Genomic DNA, 22,946 nt, shown 5'->3' with positions numbered 1-22,946 from the left:
CATACACATTTTTGTCATGTGACTCTAAATTTAGTTTGCATTCTCCATTTTCTTCTTGCTGAACAATGTGGATGAAGTGGTAAGCATTTATTTCACATTTTTTTGGGCAATTCAGGTATAATCAGACTCACATCAAAAGAAATGTATCACTGTTAAAAACAGTTATATCAGATATGTTGATGAACTGGCAGTGTGTAAAAACCTTTGAGTGAATTAGTCAAAAATGCAGCTCTCGTTGCTAGTCTAAACACTGTGGGTGGCTGTGGGGCAAAATGAGCCAGAGCTTTGGGGCTAAGATGAACCACCAGTTTACATTAAGTTAAGTCAAATATTTGGTGTTTATTTAAAGTTGCATCCTAACAATGAATAACTGACATTATATTTCATATTTTAGATAGCATAACAGCAGTCATGCAACGCAATCGCAAATGAAAAGCAGAGAGGGGCTCCAGAGTCATGTGCTTGTAGCCCTAGTTTTTGTTCACCTCCTTTGTGATGACATATACACGCATCACTCCTGTTTTGCCACAGTATTTCCATACGTGGCACGTTAATGTTATTGACATACGTTTGAGATTATACAGATATTCAAAACATGATGTGACATGTTGGTGTTTATATTGTGTTTATAGCCTAGAAAGTTTACAATGATGCCAAACATACAGTTGAGAGTCAACACTGAAAATGAAAAACTATGAATGTTTATCAAAAGAATACGTTTCTTTCAATTTAAGACTTTCATGCCACTTATCAAATTAGCAGAATGGGGAATTTGATTATTTAAAATTATATTTAGAATTATAATTCACAATAATAATTATTACCTCCGCCAAGGAGGTTATGTTTTCGCCCCTGTATGTTTGTTTGTTTGTTAGCAGGATTACGCAGAAACGCATGGACCGATTTCCCTCAAACTTTGTGGGGAGATTGGGTAATATAATGGCAATAATTTATTAGATTTTCAGATGTCAAGGTCAAAGGTCAAGGTCACAAGGCGGAGGTTTGCATTCTCTGAATGCTCCCATTCTTGTTGTATATAGAATCTGGTTAATACAATAGTCTTTTCCAAGATGGCTGAACTTGCCCTTAACATGGGGCAAATTGAGCCAGAAGACCAAGATGGGGCTCAAGATAGGGTTAAGACCCCATATTTGGTTGCCAATTTGAGATAGGCACACTGCTTATGTTTCAGCTGATGGCACATATCCTGAACTTGTGTTGTTAATTTTATTTCTGTCTCATATTCCCTTAGCTATAGATCGACTAAAGTAAAAAAAAAAAAAAACAGCTCATCTTACCCCACTATTCTCTGTAGCTATAGCCTACATGGTCCTACAGTACATCAGCACTTTGGTCAAAGTGAGTTGTTTTTAAATGTGCTTTATAAATACATTTGACTTTGACTTGACAGTTCATTAAACTCATTAAAATAACCAGATAACCTTGCAACAATATGCTACTTTTCTTTTTTGCTTATATAGGCTGCTCTAGTTGCCAAGTTGCCTATATCTGTCTATTGCAAGGTAACCCTAGCATTGAACTTTCTCTTGCTAGTTCTAAACAGTCACTCTCCTCAAATGCCCTTTCCTTTAACAGATCTTAAAACACTAAGGAGCAACACTACACACTTCTTTTATGTCTTAAGCTATTTACTGAGAGTGTGTGTAGGTTTCTCTGGCTTTGGCTTTCCTAAAAACAATATTAATATCTTCAATTTGTGGTTTCAGTAATAGGTGATATCAAAGCCATATTAAAATCATATACATTTGTGTAAGGCAGCTCAAGAAAGGAAGAACGCATATGCCTTGCTGCTTGGGGTTATCTGGAGAATGTGCTGATGACAAATACATAATGGCTATGAATTTACAGTTAACATATGTGCATGAACTTTGGGGGCATGACAGTAACCTCTACAGTAGGCCACGAACCACGAAGACCTGAGTACAACAAAACGGTCTGTGTAGTGTAGTGTCTCTTACAAATTATACTATCTTCGTGGTGGGTGTGGAAATATTACTTCCGGGTGAGCCTGCTGACCTTGGTTAGTGGGTATCATCATGGCGGCCCTAGTCAGATTTGGATCTGTCTGCCATAGAGGTGTCAATCGTAAGTATCGATTATCTTTTAAATGCCTTATGGGATGTCAAATAAGTATTTATATTGTTGTTTCTATGTTACACAGAAAGTGTTATTCGTATGCTGCACATGCTTTGTGTTTCAAGCGTATAGCACTAGCTAACGTTAGTAACTGAAGTCCTGTTCATACCCGAAGTTGACGTTAGCTAGCTAGCGATAGGATATCAAGGTGTTTTAAGCTGCCACCTAACCACATTATTTAGCCATAAGCTATGTTTCTCTCTGCTTGGTTTGCTCCCAAACATCCCCGGGTTAATGAAGAGGTGGGAGAGGCGTGATATTTGTCTATCTAGCGTTAGCCTGCTGGCTATAACTACAGCTCTGCTAGCAACGTTGTCATCACTTGATTTCACCATTTTCGAAAGCTGTTAGGTGAATAACACGGCGTCAAGTAAAGATAACGTCGCCATTAAAGCCGAACCCGTTCCAAAACCTGTCTGTTTAAACCTGTCGGACTAGCTGCGTTGGTACTACTTGTATGGTAGCTGCTTGTCTAGCTAGCGATAGTGATGCTAGCTAACATTAACCTTGAAGTATCATGTGTTAGCGTGACCAGACCCCCCTAATAGTTCATCTGAAGAAGTGAATGACTGGCTCGGTGGACATCCGTGTAATGTCAACTGACCTACAACCTGACACCTATTTCTGAAGATATTTTTGTGCCCGAAACAAGTCCGACTTAACCGGAGGTGTGCAGCGAATCAGCCAGCCTTCACTTTCCGCATCACAGTTAACTTAACCTGCTAATATAGCCAGATAGCCACTAGTCACTGGTTGGAGCTGTATACTAAACTATTGGCGAATGGCATACTGTTTGCCAGTTCATATCAGATCAGTCTTTTGAAATCTCTTTTTATTAGCTACGTAACATCAGCCGTATTATTACAGTGCATGAAATGCCCTGTATTGTTATTCCTAGGCTTCTTCTTCTTCTTCTTCTTCTTCTTCTTCTTCTTCTTCTTCTTCTTCTTCCCTTTTTCTGCGATTAATTCAGCCCGAACCGTTTAACGTAGAAACTTCATTCAAACTTTGTCGCGTAGGTCTTGTAAAGGACACTTATGCTATGTATTTTTCACTTTTCTAAACTTTATACTTTTTAAGATATTAAATAAAAACGAATCTAAATGTTCCCATTGACTTACATTGGGCCATTATGACATCATAATATGGTCTTTAAACTGGCTTGCACCTGTGCTCCACTGACACCTGCGCCAAATCCAAGGAACCTTTTCTCTGTCCCTCTCAATTTAACTGTAACTAGGAACATTAAGACACCTTCCATTCTCTACTTTTTTCTCTCTCCATCTCTCCATCTTTCTCTCTATCCCTCTCAGTCTACTTTCTCTCACACTCAATCTCTCTTCTTCACTCCATTTTTATCTCCTTTTTTCAATATTTTCACTCTCTTTTTCTCTTTCACTCTTGTTCACTCTTCTTTCCTTCTTCCACTCTTCTTTCATTTTTCTTTCCTTTCTTCACTCCTTTCTTCTTTCCTTCTTTCACTCTTCTTTCCTTTCTTCTTTCCTTCTTCAACTACGATTTCCTTCTTTCACTCTTCTTTCTTTTCTTCTTCCACTCTTCTTTCCTTTCCTCACTCTTCTTTCTTTTCTTCTTTCCTTCTTTCACTCTTCTTTCCTTCTTCCTCTCTTCTCTCCTTTCTTCACTCTTCTTTCCTTCTTCCACTCTTCTTTCCTTACTTCTTTCCTTCTTTCACTCTTCTTTCTTTTCTTCTTCCTTTCCTAACTTTTGCATTTCATGCACTGGTATTTCCTTCAGGAAATGCATTTTCTAGTTATTTCTTTTTTATTTAGGTGCACAGGTTCGATAGATAGCGGAACACCTTTGAATTCTATCTTCATCTTGATAATAACATAAATACTTGAGTCATATCTTTGGTCAGCAAATAGTCCTTTATGGCCAAACCATACGCCCCTGGAAATGTCGTTTACATTTTTTTTTCTACAGCTCTTCGTAGTGTTCTTCACGCAAGACTCCTGGTCGGACAACAGAGGGACGCAGAGCGACCTTATCTTTTGACAGCCAAGATACATACATCAACTCCAAGTTACTGTTAGTATAAAGCAAGTCCTACAGTTGTTTTTTCCTGTGTGGGTAGGGGGCTTTCAGTTAAGGGGATTTTTTTAAGAATAAAAAAAAATATCTAGAGGGTTTGTCTCACTACAGTTTTGATAATGTTATGATTTTATTTAAGGGTAGTCCTTGGTGCTTGGTCAAATTGTTTTTACACAGTAAAGATAAGTCATGATTAATGCCATACCTGCCCTTGAAATGCAATTATCAAGCAAGTCTTCTATCTAGGCTCTGCCTGGGTGTACACACACAGAGAATGGACAGCTTGAGGAATAATTCGAATTTGACAATACATGCAGGGGATTAGAATCGCGGACTGTGCCCTTTTTAAGGAACTGTAGTGGGATCTTTTGTGTACTATACATACAACATAGCTTTAGTATTGTTGGAAACCTACACATCCCATCAGATGCAGTTTGAATGTATGTGTGTATGAGAGAGTGTTCCTTTGGCATTGCCTCTAAACACAGCATGGTTCTTCTCATCATAACCTCAAAAGTATTTTGTGACCAATAAACAATGTGCCGACAAACACTTACATGTGCAGAAAATAACTGATAGACTGTGGCAGAATGTAACTGTAGTTTTTTTTTTTTTTTTTTTACTTTTGTGTTAACCAATCCAGCTGGCTCTGGGTCCAAAGCTGCCTCTCTGCACTGGACAGGAGAACGGCTTGTGAGTATCATACTTCTGGGTCTGGGCCCACTCGCCTACTTCTGCCCTGGCCCCCTGGTCGACTACCCTTTGGCTGCAACACTAGCTCTCCATGGACACTGGTAAAACTTGAATTTACAAGAGACCTGTTTACCCTGTTATTCCTAGGCATTTTCTTCTTCTTCTTACCTTTTTCTGCGATTAATTCAACCCGAACCGTTTAACGTAGAAACTTCATTCAAACTTTGTCGTGTAGGTCTTGTAAAGGACACTTATGCTATGTATTTTTCACTTTTCTAAACTTTATACTTTTTAAGATATTAAATAAAAACGAATCAAAATTTTCCCATTGACTTACATTGGGCCATTATGACACTCCATTTTTATCTCCTTTTTTCAATATTTTCACTCTCTTTTTCTCTTTCACTCTTGTTCACTCTTCTTTCCTTCTTCCACTCTTCTTTCCTTCTTTCACTTTTCTTTCCTTTCTTCGCTCTCCTTTCTTCTTTCCTTCTTTCACTCTTCTTTCCTTTCTTCTTTCCTTCTTCAACTATGATTTCCTTCTTTCACTCTTCTTTCTTTTCTTCTTCCACTCTTCTTTCCTTTCCTCACTCTTCTTTCTTTTCTTCTTTCCTTCTTTCACTCTTCTTTCCTTCTTCCTCTCTTCTCTCCTTTCTTCACTCTTCTTTCCTTCTTCCACTCTTCTTTCCTTTCTTCTTTCCTTCTTTCACTCTTCTTTCTTTTCTTCTTCCTTTCCTAACTTTTGCATTTCATGCACTGGTATTTCCTTCAGGAAATGCATTTTCTAGTTTTGTAATATCTAATTAAAATGTGCTGATAAAATATGAGCAACTGTTCGAGCAATTTCTCATGAATCCTGCCACGTAGCTAATGAGATATACTGAAAATGTAGTCACAAAGTGAACTTGTAAATTGTTCAGCTGAGAATAAAAAAAAATGTTTTTATTATTCTTTCCGTTAATGGAATTCACATTATGTGTCCTGTTACATTAACACATCGCTAAGCTCTATATAGTCTGTCATTAAACCCATAGGAACCTGCTTAATTGAAATTTCCACACTAAGCAGTAGTGACTGTTCTGGTCCCCAAATCCCTGTCATGGGGCCAGCTAATGCCCTCTTAGCAGAGCCTGCGTTAATAAAGACTTATCAAAGCTCTTCTGGGCCATCAGCCTGTTCTTAAGAAACAGCCACATCGAATCCATATGCTGTTTAATGTTTGCTGACTTTAGGTTTTAAAATTAAATAGTTTGCTAAAGTTGTGATTGTGAATTACCTGCAGTGCAAATACATTTACATGGCCACTCCTGTGAGGGATGGTTCAGATACATAGCTTAATGACCTTTTGTTCTCTCCCCAGGGGGCTTGGCCAAGTATTAACGGACTACGTTCACGGAGACGCCAAGATCAAGGTGGCAAACACAAGTTTATTTATACTGTCCACAGTCACATTCGCTGGTCTCTGCTACTTCAACTACAACGATGTGGGCATCTGCAAAGCTGTGGCCCTCTTATGGAATAAATAAATGGACTTGAGACTGCTTAAGGGAACCTTTGGGCACGTGGACTTTTGTCATCTTGATGTTCCATCTGAATGTGTGCTTTTATGGGATATGTAAATTCTATAAATATATATAATTTTTGACAGTGATTTTATTGATTCGCAAGTATTTTTAATTGTACGTCATGGGGATACCTGCTTTTGGCTTCACCCCACTCAAGTTCCACAGGTTCAACTGAAGTGTTCTGTTTGAAAATTCGGTCCAATCTTTTATTGCTAATGCGGCAAAAGAGGTTTGATTTTTTTTTTTTTCACCCAATCCAAGGTGCATTTTCTGTGTATTGCTTTATTTGCCAAGGAAAGGAAGAATTATATTTTTATGAATCCTTTAAATAAGTAAGATGTACAATTCAGCTTGATGTCCACAAGAATCTAAAACATATATATTTCCCCACTGTATTTCTTTTAAGAAATGTTTACCAGACAAACAGCATGTGGACCTAATGGAAATTGTACCACCACTGGTCCATGATCACTTTCTGATACGTATATATTCTGTCAGTCTAGGTCTTGTATGTTTGAGTTATTTATTATAGTAAAGATTATTATCTATGTTCTTATCCAGTCTCAAAACAAGACAGATACTAATGTCAGCATTCTGTTGGCAGGTATAGCAATATTGTCACCACAAGACTACAACTCGTGTCATGGTTTAATTGTTAATAAGGGAATAATTTAGTAAAGTTTGGCCCTCCTGTATGCATTTGAATATTGTCCTAACAAATGTCCTTTTTTTTTGTCTGCTGGTCTCTGAATATGAACAACTAAACTGTTTGTATGATAATAGGATGTCATAAGAGAAAAAGCCCCCACACCTACAACTCAGGTTTGTGAGTTAGTGGCAGTGTTTGCAGAAATCAGTTCAAAATATGTTGTAATATTTGTAATGGGTACTAGGTCTTCATATTGCTAACCCATATGTAACTGTTAAATTCAAGGAGATTTGAGTCCATTTGTGTTGATTGTACCCAAGCAGTTGAATTCAGTAATCACATACACCGTAACTGTACGCACAAACTAGCTTTCTGATAAAGTTAAGGCACACTGAGCAGCTTAATAATTGTATTGGTCTTACATATTGTTTGCCTTCTCAATAAATAGCCATGACTTTCATGCCAAATTCTCCAATGGTCCATATGTATTGCTAAATCTCAATGCCTATAAGAAGCCTATCGAGCAATGCTTCATTGTTTTAGGTATTGTAATACGATGTCTGTGTACCAACTTACATGACAATAAATGCAGTTGATCTGGGAAAACGTATTCAAAGAATAATAACATTTATAAAACTGGAATCGGCATCGGGCAAGTTTCTGACCTTACAGAGATCACGTATTTATTGTGTGTCTAACCCCAGGAATCAGACTTTTAACATTGTACACAACCAGCACATTTTCTTCCCTTTATTTTAATGTGCTGATTTCTAAAGTTCCCAAAACTAAGATCAAAGAGGGTCCCAACCCAGATGACGCCACTACCATGGTACTACCACCTGACACAATACAATTGAATTCAAAAAGGGAAGAAAACTAAATGTGTGAAATAACTTTGTATCCTGGTTTGGTCTGATTTGTGTGTGCTTGTGTCATATAACATGAGTTGTATGTATCCTTTAAATATACTGTTACTTTGGCATCCAAAGGCATTTTATGTGCTTCTTGCATGTCAAGTCCATCATGCTCACACCTTTCCATGCAGAGTTATGTAACATTTAGACACTTTGACTAATGTAACAACTTTCTCCATCCTTGTCTATGCTCAATTTCCTGTTAGGTAACTCCCATGGGATACTCAGTGACTGCATCGTATCCTCTGCCTTGTAATGCTGTCTTGCTTGTAGCAGCTTAAGTTTGAATGCTTATCTTGGCAGTCTCTAACCTTTTCACTTCTTTAACCCCTTTCTGATAAGTAAGGCCTTACCTGCATTTTGCAAGTACAACTATGATTGTATCCCTGGGCCTTACAGACTTACTGGCAATAAGGTAGTTAGCATTCAGTAATGGAAGTGGTACACTGTTGAAACCAGAGGCTTGTGTTTATAGGAGATTTTAAGACTACAACACGCCTTCAGTTTCCCCACAGAGGTTAGTGACACAATAGGTTATGACAATATTCTTTATTCCTCCATCCCCATTGAGAGTGACTATGGAACTACAGATTGTATTGCAGTTTTCCCACTCACCTTTATCAAGGCTACACAACAATGGTCTTTTGTTTTGATACAGAGCCGGAAGGACTTTTATTATGGCACATTTAAATATGAAATTACCCCGAAGTGGAACAAACGATAGATGGTGACGTGGTTAGAGGTTATGTTGGATGCTGCTACAATGTAACCTAATCAAGTGCTTATTGAGAGTTCTACTAATACGCCAAGATGATCTGCGTTTTAATAGTTGCTGGGCATGACACCGTTTTGCAGGCACAGTTGAAGGTATGTTTAAGTCAGTATGCTAACTACTTTAAGGAAATGCTTTAAACTCAGTTAACTACAGAAACACATTGTGGGGGACAAGTGAATACTGTATATAGTTAAAAAAAATTAAAAGTTTCAGTCAACATGTCAAGATATTTCTATTAAATCTAATATTGCTAAAGTTAGCAACTAACGTTAGTACAGGAAATGTTTTACCACGTCGTGAAGGCTTCTCAATTGAGTTGATTCCTGTAATGTGCTTGTGTGTGTGTGTGTGTGTGTGTGTGTGTGTGTGTGTGTGTGTGTGTGTGTGTGTGTGTGTGTGTGTGTGTGTGTGTGTGTGTGTGTGTGTGTGTGTGTGTGTGTGTGTGTGTGTGTGTGTGTGTGTGTGTGTGTGTGTGTGTGTGTGTGTGTGTGTGTGTGTGTGTGTGTGTGTGTGTGTGTGTGTGTGTGTGTGTGTGTGTGTGTGCATGCATGCACTTACCCACACACAAGCACGCCAGCTAGTCTTGCAATGACTGTGAATTGCATAATTACAAATGACCAGATCCAGGAAGTTTAGGCTTAATTCCAGAGCTCGGTCGGTCACGAGGGGAAATTGCAATAGTTGTTGAAGTGGGATTAAGATAGCCTTATCCTGTGTGATGGAACTGAGGTTGTGAGAAATTAGCCTGGGCAACAGTGAAACACAGTGCTGGCCTTCACCGTGGTACCCACACAAGAGCAGGGCAGGCTAGCTTCACATTCAGTCTTTGCTGATATAATTGTGACATTTATTCCTGACCACCAACCCTTTTAAATCAATTAAATGCAGATTAAAACACTGATTGATTGATGATTGTTGTATATGTTCCAGTCATAGAGTGTCACTGTTTTGTCAGAATGATGATACAGGTTTGTATGGTCACCTAACTGGAGTTCCCAAGGCTTTGCTCCCTGGAGTAGGAGGAAAGAAAATCCTGGACTTTTGGTGGGAAACTGTAAACACGTGAGTTATATTGGAATTTTCTAAGTAAATATGGTTACAATTCTTGTTGTGCTGACTTTTGTTGCACATTTTGGAGCACAGGGGGTGGAAACAACATGACACACAGGACATATGACAATTCTTACAGTGATAGTCCTGTATTTGTTTCATACAGAGACATAATAAGTCTCTCATAAGTGCCATTAGTAAACCCCAGATAGTGTGTTTAGTAGATCAGTACACAAACATGATGTAAGCCCGTCATTGTGTTCCTGTCCATGTTGTTTTGTAATGAAGGACAAGGCTATAGACTTGAGGGAGACTGGTAGTAGACTGTGATCTTGTGAATCATTTTCTACAATTCGTTTTGCCAGCAAGTCTTGCCTCTCTGAGGCAGACTTTGCCCTTCATTGGTTGCCCTACATCACCCTTTGACCCATCTAAAGCTGATAGTATTATGACCGCCTGGAGGAAAGGTATTGGAATGTTTATACAGAGGCCACACATAGGTAAAGACATTCATTTGAAATTGTGAAAAATATTTCTTTAAAACTTTATCAAGTAAACATCATCACAACAATAAGTATGGTGAAGTTTGCATGTGAAGGTGCAAGGCGTGCACACGCACGCACGCACGCACGCACGCACGCACGCGAGAGAGAGAGAGAGAGAGAGAGAGAGAGAGAGAGAGAGAGAGAGAGAGAGAGAGAGAGAGAGAGAGAGAGAGAGAGAGAGATGAGAGATGAGAGATGAGAGATGAGAGACGAGAGACGAGAGACGAGAGATGAGAGATGAGAGACGAGAGATGAGAGAAGAAGAGAGAGAATGAGAATTGAGTGGCAAACAGGAGGTGGAGTCATCAAACTCTTAACTTTCCGGTGCTAATCTTTTACAGTACAGGTTTTCAAATACAGAAAACACAGAGCACGTTTAATAATAACCCCTGTTCATAGCACCTAGGTGCCATGCCATGCTTTGCAAAGTCCTCCAAAGTGTTTTCATGAGGTTAGAATAAAAGGATATGACTGTGCAGATTTGTGTTAGTTGAGAGATAAGACACAAAAGGTTAGTTTTTGTGTGGCAAAACTAAGATGAATTAGGTTCTCATGTCAAAGGCTATAGAATTTGAAGGAATTTGAAGGCCCAGAATTTGAAAAGTTGTCTTCTATAGGGCATTCTGGTCATTTGTGAACGTGTGCTGAATATGATCAAACGTTGAAGGAAGAGGACCGTTCTAATGTCTACGTAATGCAGCTGATAGGTCTTTTTTTGTCATGTGCCTTTATTATTATGACCGCCGCGCGACACCGGGGTGCACGAAATTTGGTGGGCATGTAGCCTTACTAGATTAGCGTGAAACCACTGATTTTCGTTTTGATCCGTTGCATCCCCGTCGGACTGGACCCCTTTTAGGGTGGGGCGATTCAGTTTTCTGTGAATAAGTCGAAAACCGTAGGGCTTAGGAGGACCACATTTTTTTTGTATGTTGGTCTTAAGAGGCCACGTCAACCATTCCACTACCATTTATTTCATGTATAGTGCCACCTAGTTACAAATGAAAAAGCAAAAATGGAGTGTTGTAAAACATTTTAATTGTAAGTTGACAAGGTCAGAACTGCACGAAATCGGAGGTGTGGGATCATTATGACACCTTCTGACTGCACGTTAAGTTTCGTGGAATTCCGTTCACGGGGGGGCATGCAATAAATTGATTTATATGATTATACACCAACTGGCCTGTAGGTGGCACGACACAGTTTTCTTCGAATATCCCGAGAACCGTAGGGCCTTGAGGGGGCAAATTGTTCTTGTATGTTTGTGTCAAGGGGCCATGTCAACCCATACCATAACCAGTCATTACATGTATAGCGCCACCTAGTTTAAAATTAAAAAGCAAAAATTAGGTGTTTTAATCAAATATATGTCAAAGTGCTCGAAAAATTACCAAATTTGCCAGGGACATCAAGCCTGTAACCGTCCATCTTCGGTAGATTTTTTGTCCATGGATGGAGCAAAATGGCTCTGTAGCGCCCCCTAGAACATTGCAAAAAACCCTGCGCATTGGGGTTATTTTGGCGTAGGTTGACGGAATTCGGTACACGTCTTCATCATGCTTGGACACACCAAAAAGTCTCTCGACGCCATGGTGGCAGGTCCACAGGAAGTCGGCCATTTTGAGTGGAAGATGCGTTTTGACGGCGTTTGCACACCTCGCGAACTCCTCCGACAGCTTTATTGGTAACGCCTTGAAATGTGGTCCGGCTACTCTTCAGCCATGGGCGACTAAAAGTTATATTGGATTTTCTCATTAGTCGGAAGGTGTGGGCGTGGCAGACCCTCAAACTTTGCCAACTTGTTAGTGCTTGCCACAAAACACAAAGTCTCTTATAACTGTTGCGTACATTGTTTGATCCAGAGACAATGTCTTAGGGTGGACGCTGGATCCGGTCCGAACGCGTACATATGCCTGACTGATATCACCTATAGCGCCACCTGTTGGTGGTTGGAAACTTCACTTTGTTTCCACACCTCGCATGTGATTGAACTCCTACATATTTAATGGTAATGCCTTCAAACGTGGTCAGGTAACTCTTCAGCAATGGGGAATTAAAAGTTATGAGAGTCTTTTACAAAGTTTGAAGGGTGTGGGCGTGGCAGACCCTCAAACTATGCACTCTTCACAACTCCAGTCACTTATAACTTATGCATATATTGTCGAAAGTGCACGAAATTGAAAGTGGTGGATCATTATGAGAACCTCTGAATGCATGCCAAGTGTCGTGCAATTTTGTCCATGGGGGGCCATACAATCATTTTTTTTTTATGTGACTGTACACCAACTGGCCTGTAGGTGGGCTGACACAGTTTTCTACGAATATCCCCAGAACTGTAGGGCTTATGAGGGCCACATGTTTTTTGTATGTTTGTCTAAAGGGGCCATGTCAACCCATCCCATAACCACTCATATTATGTATAGCCACACCTACTTAAAAATGAAAAAGCAAACATGAGGTGATGTAATTGCAGGTATCTCTGGCTGACATGGTCAAAACTGCACCATAATGCATGGTCAAAACTGCAACAGATACACACACATACACAGTAGGCATTCGTATGCACACATACACACACAGTAGACATATGTACGCATTAGGGATGCAAATTATCGATTAATTCATTAATCATTAGTTGATAATCTTATCGATCGACTTTCGATTAATTGATAAGCGGCGTTTTTCACCTGAGTTTCAGTGCTTCAATAGGGCCTTTAAAAATAGGCCCTATTATTATTATATTACATTACATTATGATCATTCTATTATATTCTATTATACATTCCTCAAGTAATTATGCATTAGGAAAAGAAAGCAGAAAAGTTTTTTTATGGTATAACAAAATCCATTCATTAATTTAGAAAAAAAGAAATAAATTATGGACTGGCTCAGTTCTTGCATTTGAAACAGACATAAAACAAAAAAGAATAGAAGAAATTAAATAGAGCCAAACAGAATATTTTTGAGCCTATAGATTATGAAGAAACTGCATCTAGGCTATTACAAGCTAAATAGCCAACACAACTCTCTGAAGTTTAACTCGCGCTCACGGTAGTGAGGGATAGAGTAACATTCTTAATGACAAGCCATCAGGCAAAGGTAAGCTAGCCCGCTAACGAGCTAGGTATCTAATCATTAAGCCTGAGTGAGCTAGTCCGCTATCAAGCTAAATAGCCAACTCAACTCTTACTTACTTACTTACTCTCATGAGCCAAACTCGCGGGCACACGTTAGCGCGGGAGTAGACAGAGATATTCACATTCATAGCAAGGTGAGCTAGCCCGCTAACGAGCTAGGTAGCTAACTCTATGAAGTCTCAGTGAGCTAGCCCGCTAACGAGCTATTAGCTAACCTGAGTTTTAAGACTATAAGCCATAACTCGCGGCAGTAAGCGAGAGAAGGTATAATACAGTGTAGCTGTGATTTTTAGGTTGACCAGGTGAACTGGTGGTGCCATGCAGGACAGAAGCATGCACGGTGTTCAAATGGTAAATGAGTGAGCTAGTGGAACTATTGTATTTCAATACCGCATTACACAGAGAACATTTGTTTTCAACCGGTCTCTCGCGCTAGCACCCTCTAGCGATTAATCGTGATTAATACATTTTGATCGAGCAACCTCTTAATCGACAATTAATCTAAAGTCGATTAATCATTTGCATCCCTAGTACGCATGCACAAATAATTCCTTAAATACATAAAAATGAAACACAAACCAATTTACACACACAAAACACATAAAAACACACAAACACACTGACAACCATGACTCATTCTGTGCCAAAACCTACTGAACAGTTCGGCGGTCATATTTTGTAACGCTTTGCGTTACGTCTAGTTACATTACATTTTTTGTCATTTAGCGGACACTCTTATCCAGAGCAACTTACAGTTAACTAACTACAGGGACAGTTTTAATATTATCGTTTCTCTACAGGAGACAGCTGTTCACTGAAGTCTATCTGGTCACAAATGCAGACAAGTGAGTTTTGATATTTTTTTATATATATATATGTATTGTTCTGATATTTTTTTTTTTGGAGACAGGAAGTAACTCTACACTCATAGTAAAAAACGCATTTTCATGATTTAGGTATAAACATTATGAGCGCTGGGCAACAGCTAATGATTTTCCAGTTGAGAACTTGGTAAATGACGGAAGCACCACATTAGAAGACCGTCTCGGTGCTGTGGCAGACCTTGAGTTAGCCATTCGAAGCCGTGGACTGAAAGATGACATAATGGTGGTAAGTTGCTGTTAAAATAGTACTGTAAACAATGAAAAGGTTAAAGATGCAAAGCATACTGCTTATTAAACATTTTAGGTTGCGCTGGATTTTGGCACTTTGTAAATGATTGTAAATGCTGATGTAAATGCATGTATTCATTTATTCATTCATGTATTCATTTTTTTCTTAAAAGATTGCAGGAGACATGCTTTGTGATGACCAGAACTTTGAAATAGCACAAGTGGTTCGTTTCTATAGATCAAAGGTGAGGAGGCATCTTTTTCTACTGAACCAACATGGATAATCAAAGAGGGTTTTATAACATGGCTGTACCCTTCTTGGTAGCCGGGAGACCTTGTCATATACTATGAAATGGAGGAAAGTGAGAAGAGTGACTCTCGGGGAATTGTGGAGGTCTGCTCAGACACACACAGGTAGGTAGGGACAAAATATCTGTAAACAATTGCGTGTAGTTGCGTGTGAAAACATGAATGACAGAGTTCACCATGTTGCTCTTTCTCTACCCGTCAGGATCACTTGTTTCCTGGAGAAGCCAGCAGAGGGCCTGACGTCATCTCGGTTGGCCAGTGTAGTGTTCTACTGCCTGCAAAAGGACACACTCCCTTACCTCTCAGAGTTCCTCTCCTGTAACCTGGACATCAGCAACCGCACCATGGGAAAGTTTTGGGTCGGTATAAATGAGCCATTACAGCCCTGTGTATTTTAGTTAGATTCTGATTTCCAAAAAACGCTCACTGTCTTGTAAATGTTGTTGCTTTATTCAGCAGATAGACCTGCATTTTATAACTTTTGCGACTAGTTGTTTTTTGGTAACCACAGTTAAATTACCAAACCAGTGTAATGCTAAATTACTGTATCTAATGTGCTTTTCATCAAAGGAGTGGTTCATCAACACACAGAAGATGCCTGTGTTTGGAATGAAGCTGCCCACAGGGTTTCAGCTCATTGGCCAAGTGGTGCGTAGATCAGAGGGTCACATATCAGATAACTACATTACTACATCATTACACTTATCACAAATCATGGTACTCATATTTCAATGTGTCACAGGGGCTGTCAGAATATGCCAAATGGTTGGCCCACTATTCTGCCAAGCAACGTGAGTCTCTTGTCAAACCCATTACATGCCGTTCTTATGCCAGGTAATCATTACCACTCTTACTTTTACTTTTTGAAATAAGTGTTGGGATAACTACAGAGGTAAAATAAAAAAATCAGTATGCTGCTAAGATAAGTAACTGAAGATACTTGTAGTTTTTACGTCAGCACAAGGGGTAGATTATAACAGTAGATTTAAAATGCAAATGATTTACTCTATAGCCATACTGATGGGACGTATTGCCTAATCACAGAGTTGGACTGATGGGGAACCCTTCAGATGGCTTTAATGGCAAAACCATTGCCATGTCCATCTCTAACTTCTGGGCTGAGGTCACGCTCCTGGAAAGCCAGACTCTGGTAATGAAAATGTCTAATATCCTCAGTTTCTGATTGATATCACTTATACCATCTTCCCTTTACGATAATGCCTATTGCCTGCAATATACTGGTGTTTTCTACATGAACTATAGGTCCTTCTCCCTCATCCCCTCAATGACCCCACAGAGTTTGGGAGCTTGCAGGACCTCTACCACATCAGTAGGAAAGAAGGGTAAGCACACTCCACATTTGCCTACAGCTCTGCAGTGTATGTAGATGTCATTGTCTGTGTTCTGTCAGTCATTTTGTCGCTGTTGATAGATGCTGATATGTCTGACTGCAAATAACACATAAATACATTTTTCATTAAATATTTTAATGATTTTTGCCAAATTGTCAAGGCAAAATGTCATCCTGCCTTTACTGCCATAAGGGTAGTTGTACTGCACTGAGGCTGATGCAGAGCATCCTTGTTTGCATGCAGTAAAATGCAGTGGTTTGCATCAAGCACAGGGTGGTGCTTAACATATTTCCCTACTGATTGCTCTCTAGGTACTTAGGAGGTCTAAGACTGTTACAGGCTACCTGTAAGAAATTCTATCAATTCTGCTCCAAACAAGGGTAAGAAATGTCATGATTTTGACACTTTATTCACCGGAAGCAATTCCGTGTATGTCTATTGTACCAGCACACCTCCTTGGTCTGCCAGAAGGACTCCACCCTGGTTCAAGCCTTGGGATATATGAAGCACCCTGAGACCATGTCTATTGTTAATGGCGAAATATAGATCAATACAATTGAAACTGAATTACATTTTTAAAAGCTGTAGGTCATTTAACATTCTTGTCAATGCAGGGCACACTTTGACATAGAATTTAATCACTCTCCTTTTACAGAATTGCTTTGCGAAAGCAGAACTTCACTCTCAAGTATGACACAAACATTCCACGGCAGGTGGTAAGGGTTTATTCTGTGATGTTAGGACACTGCAGAGGCAGTATGGAAATTATGCTCACCTTTAGCGGAATATTCAAGAATATTATACAATTTTAACAGTTGTCATCTGTTCTGTGTTCTGTCATGTAGGGGTTGGCTGGAAGTAGGTAAGTGGTCTGAATTGCTCAAATGTCTTTTTGTCAAGCTTCTGGAGACCTCTTTAGGTGTAATATGCAGTATCTCAAAGACCTTACCAGCTATGCTGAGGTATCTTTTTAAAGGGGATGCTCATCCTTAAAAACTACCTTAAGGCTTCAGTCATTATCATATATGGGCCATTCTACCGAATTGGTGCAAAGTCAGGTCGGAAATATTTTGAATTTTTTTATGTTTTATTCCCAAAACTTGTAATACATGTATATTGTATATTGTGGCCGCCCTTTAGTCCACACAACACATTTATTTAAAAATGATGGGATTGAACTACTTACCATTTCATTTTGTCACTACCGAAATCATCAGGTCAAACTTTAAGCATAAATAAAGAATTCTAGCAAGCACACGGCTTGCAAACAAATCTTTGAAGAGGTGTACACACATACAAACATAAGATTTTGCATGAAACCCCAAAAGGTTTACTTAATTAAAGAAAACATGGGTTTCGGTAGTGACAATTCTTAAGGTTACACGTCGATTTTTAAACTTTGGAACACATTTATATAAAAACTATGGGATTTAGCTACTTACCATTCAACCATGAGGGACAGGGATGCAGTGTCACTGCATGGTCAAAAATGCAGGGTCGTGGCTAAAACACAGGCTAAGCCAATGGACTAAAACTCGTGTTTCGGTAGTGACATGAAATTCAAGGATTCAAGGAGTTTAATTGTCATTGTAGTACACAACGAAAAACAGTTTGGCGCTCTCCAGCAGCAGTTTGTTTAGATATATAAAATTGACATCAACACACAAAGACACAATAAGAGCATGACAAATATGACAATTCAAGCACAAAGACCAAATTACAGAAATTATTAAAATATATATATATAAATACTTAAAAAAAACTGGGGACGTGATTTTTTTGAGTACAGTTTATTTATTTAAAAATTAAACCCACAATAAATCTAAATATTCCAAGTTCTGTTTTAACCCAATCATAAAGAGCTTTGAAATTAAATCATTGAAAAAAATCAAAAAAAATTGAAAAGTGTTATTTACAGGCATTGAAATTTAGATGTCAGGGTTGGGGACAGCTGCTTCCCAATAGAAAGTACCCTATAAATGATGGTTTTGTATATATTTAGCTTATCACTATCTCATTTAATGCATTGGGTTTATATAGACCATACCATTTTCTTAGTAAATATCTATGCCTAAATACCTAATTGTTTTGTAAATAGTTTGTATTGTTGAGGGACTGCATATTACACGAATTCGGTAGAATAGCCCATATATATTATCAGTGACGACTCCATTTATAAATGCTTATGAGAGATTTGGCTCATGTGTTAATAGACATACATATACAATTATAACTTGATATACATGCCTGTTTGTGGAATTGGCAATTGCAACGGGATAAATGCTGTATTTCAAATAGAAATAAAAACGCATAAGATGTCACCTCTCTGTTTTCCTCTTGTTTTTCAACAACCTTGTTTCATTTCAGTGCCATTGTATCTGCGACCCTGAAATGCCTGATGAAATTCTACAACATCACAGACAATGTTAGTAAGCATGGTGGTGGGTGGTTTGGTTTGCTGCTGTTGCATTATACTTGCAGCCACAGGGTGGCACTTTAAACTTCAGTTTTCTTCGTCAAAGCGTCTCATTTGAGCCACTGTGCTTTTATATTCACATTCATTACAAGGACTACACTCTAAGGCATTTTGATAATGTCTGTGCTAAGTGAATTCACATAATAACAATGCTGCCATGTAAATGAATGACTTAATAAGCTGGTTCTCTTCTTCCTTCTGTTAGGACCTTCCCAAACCAGTGAGGGCCAACTTCATCTTAAATGTTGAGAGCGATGAACTCTTTATCACAGCTGGACTTCAAGACAGGGTGGTTCAGGTGACATCTGTAGTTTATGTTTTACATCAATGTAACAGAAACTAACATTTCATTAATAAACTATTTCCTGCAGATTGAGAGAGAATATAGCTAAGGTTCTTGACATGTTCTATACTTGATTTGGACACTGCAGGAGCACAGATAGTGTTACACATATAGTTTCATTTAAGAATTATCGCATATTACATAACACGGCTGAAACTGTATTAGAACCCCTTGTTGTACCGGAGTACCATTATAAATAATTGAATTGCTCTGTCTTCAAGTTTACTGACCTTACCTGTTTTTGTCACAGGTCTATGAGGGACTGGTATACATGGATTTCAGTCAACAGTTGATGGAAGCAAAGGGATATGGTAAGACTTTTTGAATCCTGTTTAACTAACACCCACACTGCATCTAAATGACAAAATGAGTCTCTATGGTGTGAGTCTTACTCTGTGCTTCTGATGTCTAGGGCAGTACATCTGTATGGACATGGATAGTCTTCCACCTTTATGGTTGGCCTATTTGGGAGATCCCAGCGATTCAGGACGAATACACAGCAATGTTAGACAGCGATGGCTTAATGGTAAGTTTCAGGCAGAGTTAGGTATTTCAAACCAGAGGTTTAGATTTTAATGTTTCAGAGCACTGTTGCAAGAGTTGCATGTAGGTGTTCAAGAATTATTTGACCAGTATATCTGAACAGACGGCTCTTAGCTGTGTGACTGTCAAATATAACCTAGGCCCATGTTATTCAGTTTTATTCTTAAATATTCATTGAATAGGAGAGCCTGAAGTTGTTGAAGCCATGAAGTCTTTTGCTGAGCTCACTGACCAAGCAAGGTTTGTATTGACTTTTCAACTACCCAGACTATTCACTCTGTATTTCTGTGTTGTTTCTGATGTCATCAGATGTTTCTCCAATATCCATCAGTAAGCAAGCTAGCTAGGATTTATAAGTGCAAACTCTGCTGTTGTCTGTTTTTGTAAGGCATGACTAGGCATTGGCTGGCAGCTCACTTGTTTTAGAAAAAAAAGCAACATCTCCCTCAGCAACCCATACCCCAGCCCAAAGTCTTGATACAATCTCAAAGCCATATACTATATACTGTATGACATTACCATATCATTCATCAGCAATAACTGAATGAAAGCACTTCAAATCACTAATTGCTCTTCCAGGTCTGCCATACAAAGCAAGGACTGGGTGATGCTTGCTCAGTTGATGGACAAGAATCTTGAGTTACGAAGGTAGGTGTTGTAGGTGTGTGCACAGCAGAGGTAACTTCCTATACCATAGGATTTAACTAGGTTTGTTTTCTTCATATTGAGTGAAAGCGAATTCCTAAGTACTTCCATAACTTCACCTGAATGAGTTTATACAGTTCAATTTGTCTTTTTCAACAGGTCCATATACACTGATGATTGTTTGGGACCTGGGAATCTTAAAATGATTCAAATAGCAAGACAGGTATATTAACATACAGTAAAACAAAAAAATTGTATAAACTACCTATACGATCATCGTCAACTTCTTACATATATTGTAAATGGAAATAGTGGATCATGAGACACTCCCATAAGACACTCCTCCAGGTTGCTAGATAGAGTGACATCGACCTAGATGTGTGATATACCGATATTGAAATGGAGTTATCAACATACAGTATGACCAAAAGTCCTCAGATTGTAAAAGCGTAGTGCAACAATCTATAAGACATCTCGTCTTCTAGGGCCAACGTAGGGATCTTCCCCTATTCATGAGCACATGTGTATTTTTCTCCTATTCCTTCATTCTGATTATAATTATCCATCTTCTCCATCCTTATCTTCTACACAGTTTGGCTCTTCTGTTAAGCTGCCTGGCAGTGGGGGAGCTGTGGTTGGCTTGTGTTTGGATCCTGATCAAATGGTAAGAAATTCTAGAAAATTCTTCATTCTAGAAGGTCCTACTTTGTTCACTCCAATTTTGCTTTTTGGTGCTTAACATGGTGTGTTTCTGTTTCAGGTTGAGATGAAGAAGGCCTTTCAGGAAGCTGGCTGCGTATTCTGTGTTTTAATACCTTATGATCCCTCTTTTCCTTCAAGTCGGAATCAAGACCATAAATCTATAAATAATTAACACAAAATATATGATCTGAACACATGCACCTATGTCAGATAAATGTGTTGTTGTCAAGATGCTGTCTGGTTTAGTAAGAAAAGCAAGCCTTGCTTGTGGCAGATTGGGCCACAGTCCAATACCAAGTCCTCAGATGCACAAAGTGCCAGTCATGTCTTTCCTTGCAAGACTAGATCAATTGTTCTACATTTGTTTCCTATGTATGGCCAATATGCATACATGGAATTGTACATGTAGATAAATAGCATATGTTTTCCTTTTTACATATGTAGATATGTATTAAGCCAAAAGAATGTGATCATGAAGGGGGTAAGGGAAACAAACAACGTATGCATTAAACATATTTTGCCAGTATTGTGTATGTTAACATCTGTATGTATATACACCATCATTTTACTGGATGGACTGCATCAAAAGCAGGTGGACCACACATATGCTCATGACACCATAGACAGAGTTTGCCACAGAGAGATTTCCTTTCCAGCAAGGTGCTACAAAACATATTACAAACCATCCTAAATATCGATAAAAACACATACAAACTGTGTTTAAAAGATCATATCTTGAAAACAATGTGAAATAAATTTCAGTGACCTTGACTGTTAGTTAAAGTGACCTGTGTGAATTGTCAGTGTTAAATGCAACAATCATTAAACATTTGTTTATTGTAATAATGCAATATTTGTTTAAAAAAAAGGGGATGTAAAGATTCTGCATTTCTCAAACAAATTTTGTATTATACTGATTTGGATAATAAATGTGTTTCTTAAACATTTAATCTGTAAATTTGACTTCAAATATAATTGTTATCAACAATAATATTCTTTCCCTAACCGGCCTAGACATGTAAGTTAAGGATAAGTTTTCTACATAAACAGTGTGTCCAGTCTTCGAAACAGTAAGGCAAAATGTATGAGGGATGTTCTATAAGCTATCATTATAGTAATTACAATTATTACATAATTTTTATATAGGCTGTATGGTAGCTCATTGCAAGGCGCTCTTCAGGTTTAAAGCAGCAATAAGTAGTTATTTTCCAAAACTAGCAAGCTAACTACTTAAAAGGCAAAAACATTTCAAATACCACCAACAGCCCAGTTGGTACTGATAGACGCTTGCCAAAACTGGTGTCTTTTCACAGTATAGCTGGCAATTTCATGTTGTGAAAGCTTTTCTTCCATTTTTCCAGCCCGGAACACAGAACTATAAAGTGCATATCCTGGATGGCTAGTGGGAAAGACACACTATCTAACAGAGGATGGAGGAGGTAGCTATGCTTTCACACACTGTTCTTCAAAGTAAGTCATCAAATGAAACTGTTGTTATTTAATATGTGCAGCCCAGCTCAGAGGTTTTAGTCCAGAATTGCCTTAGACTAGAAGACATCTGATGTCTGTTAGAGAACCTGCTGGTTTGAGGCACTGTTTTTTGCTTCATTTGGGATATATAACTTGGACAGCAAAGTGACAGAATTGTGGATAAAAAAACATTGCTGCCTGCTTATGTGGATGCTCTTATCCAGTACTTATTATAACTCATCACATAAACTTCATGTGTAGTGCAGATAGGCCTATTCCATATCTATCAGCAACATACTGTAATGCGCAAGGGATATTGGAGCTTCGATGTACGTAATGAAAGTGACTGTTCCAATCATGCTACACACTAGAATGGTGTGGATAACTGTATTTTGAGTTCTAATTACAGTGCATGAAATGCCCTGTATTGTTATTTTGTCTGAACTGCCCTCCTTTT

At 38.6% G+C, this 22,946-nt stretch overlaps 2 protein-coding genes across 2 annotated transcripts; both read left to right on the top strand.

Moving 5' to 3' along the window:
* Positions 1-2,005: 2,005 nt before the first annotated feature.
* sdhdb (succinate dehydrogenase complex, subunit D, integral membrane protein b) lies at positions 2,006-7,583 on the top strand. Its single transcript, XM_080855398.1, has 4 exons — positions 2,006-2,106; positions 4,102-4,206; positions 4,853-5,003; positions 6,263-7,583. The coding sequence occupies exons 1-4, from the start codon at positions 2,058-2,060 to the stop codon at positions 6,426-6,428; spliced, it is 471 nt and encodes a 156-aa protein (XP_080711524.1). The 5' UTR covers positions 2,006-2,057; the 3' UTR covers positions 6,429-7,583.
* Positions 7,584-8,745: 1,162 nt separating this feature from the next.
* gkup (glucuronokinase with putative uridyl pyrophosphorylase) lies at positions 8,746-21,812 on the top strand. Its single transcript, XM_080855395.1, has 23 exons — positions 8,746-8,897; positions 9,761-9,867; positions 14,338-14,382; positions 14,494-14,647; positions 14,823-14,894; positions 14,975-15,063; positions 15,161-15,317; positions 15,529-15,606; positions 15,701-15,792; positions 16,003-16,108; positions 16,222-16,301; positions 16,622-16,690; positions 16,966-17,026; positions 17,156-17,172; positions 18,678-18,735; positions 18,992-19,084; positions 19,380-19,440; positions 19,542-19,655; positions 19,855-19,912; positions 20,252-20,320; positions 20,477-20,540; positions 20,910-20,981; positions 21,078-21,812. The coding sequence occupies exons 1-23, from the start codon at positions 8,841-8,843 to the stop codon at positions 21,189-21,191; spliced, it is 1,887 nt and encodes a 628-aa protein (XP_080711521.1). The 5' UTR covers positions 8,746-8,840; the 3' UTR covers positions 21,192-21,812.
* Positions 21,813-22,946: the final 1,134 nt, after the last annotated feature.

This window comes from Sprattus sprattus (assembly GCF_963457725.1).
Source record: "Sprattus sprattus genome assembly, chromosome: 17".
NCBI classification, from domain to species: Eukaryota; Metazoa; Chordata; class Actinopteri; order Clupeiformes; family Clupeidae; genus Sprattus; species Sprattus sprattus.
The sequence above is the reverse complement of the archived record's forward strand: the minus strand, read 5'-3'. Positions and strand labels throughout refer to the sequence as shown.

Bases quoted from the DNA above. Each gene is read 5' to 3' on its own strand.
- sdhdb (XM_080855398.1), top strand. From the start codon at position 2,058: ATGGCGGCCCTAGTCAGATTTGGATCTGTCTGCCATAGAGGTGTCAAT. The intron at 2,107-4,101 runs GTAAGTATCGAT...TTTTTTCTACAG, and splicing joins CTGCCATAGAGGTGTCAATC to CTCTTCGTAGTGTTCTTCAC. The intron at 5,004-6,262 runs GTAAAACTTGAA...TTCTCTCCCCAG, and splicing joins CTAGCTCTCCATGGACACTG to GGGGCTTGGCCAAGTATTAA.
- gkup (XM_080855395.1), top strand. From the start codon at position 8,841: ATGATCTGCGTTTTAATAGTTGCTGGGCATGACACCGTTTTGCAGGCA. The intron at 16,302-16,621 runs GTAAGCACACTC...ATTGCTCTCTAG, and splicing joins CACATCAGTAGGAAAGAAGG to GTACTTAGGAGGTCTAAGAC. The intron at 19,913-20,251 runs GTTTGTATTGAC...TTGCTCTTCCAG, and splicing joins GAGCTCACTGACCAAGCAAG to GTCTGCCATACAAAGCAAGG.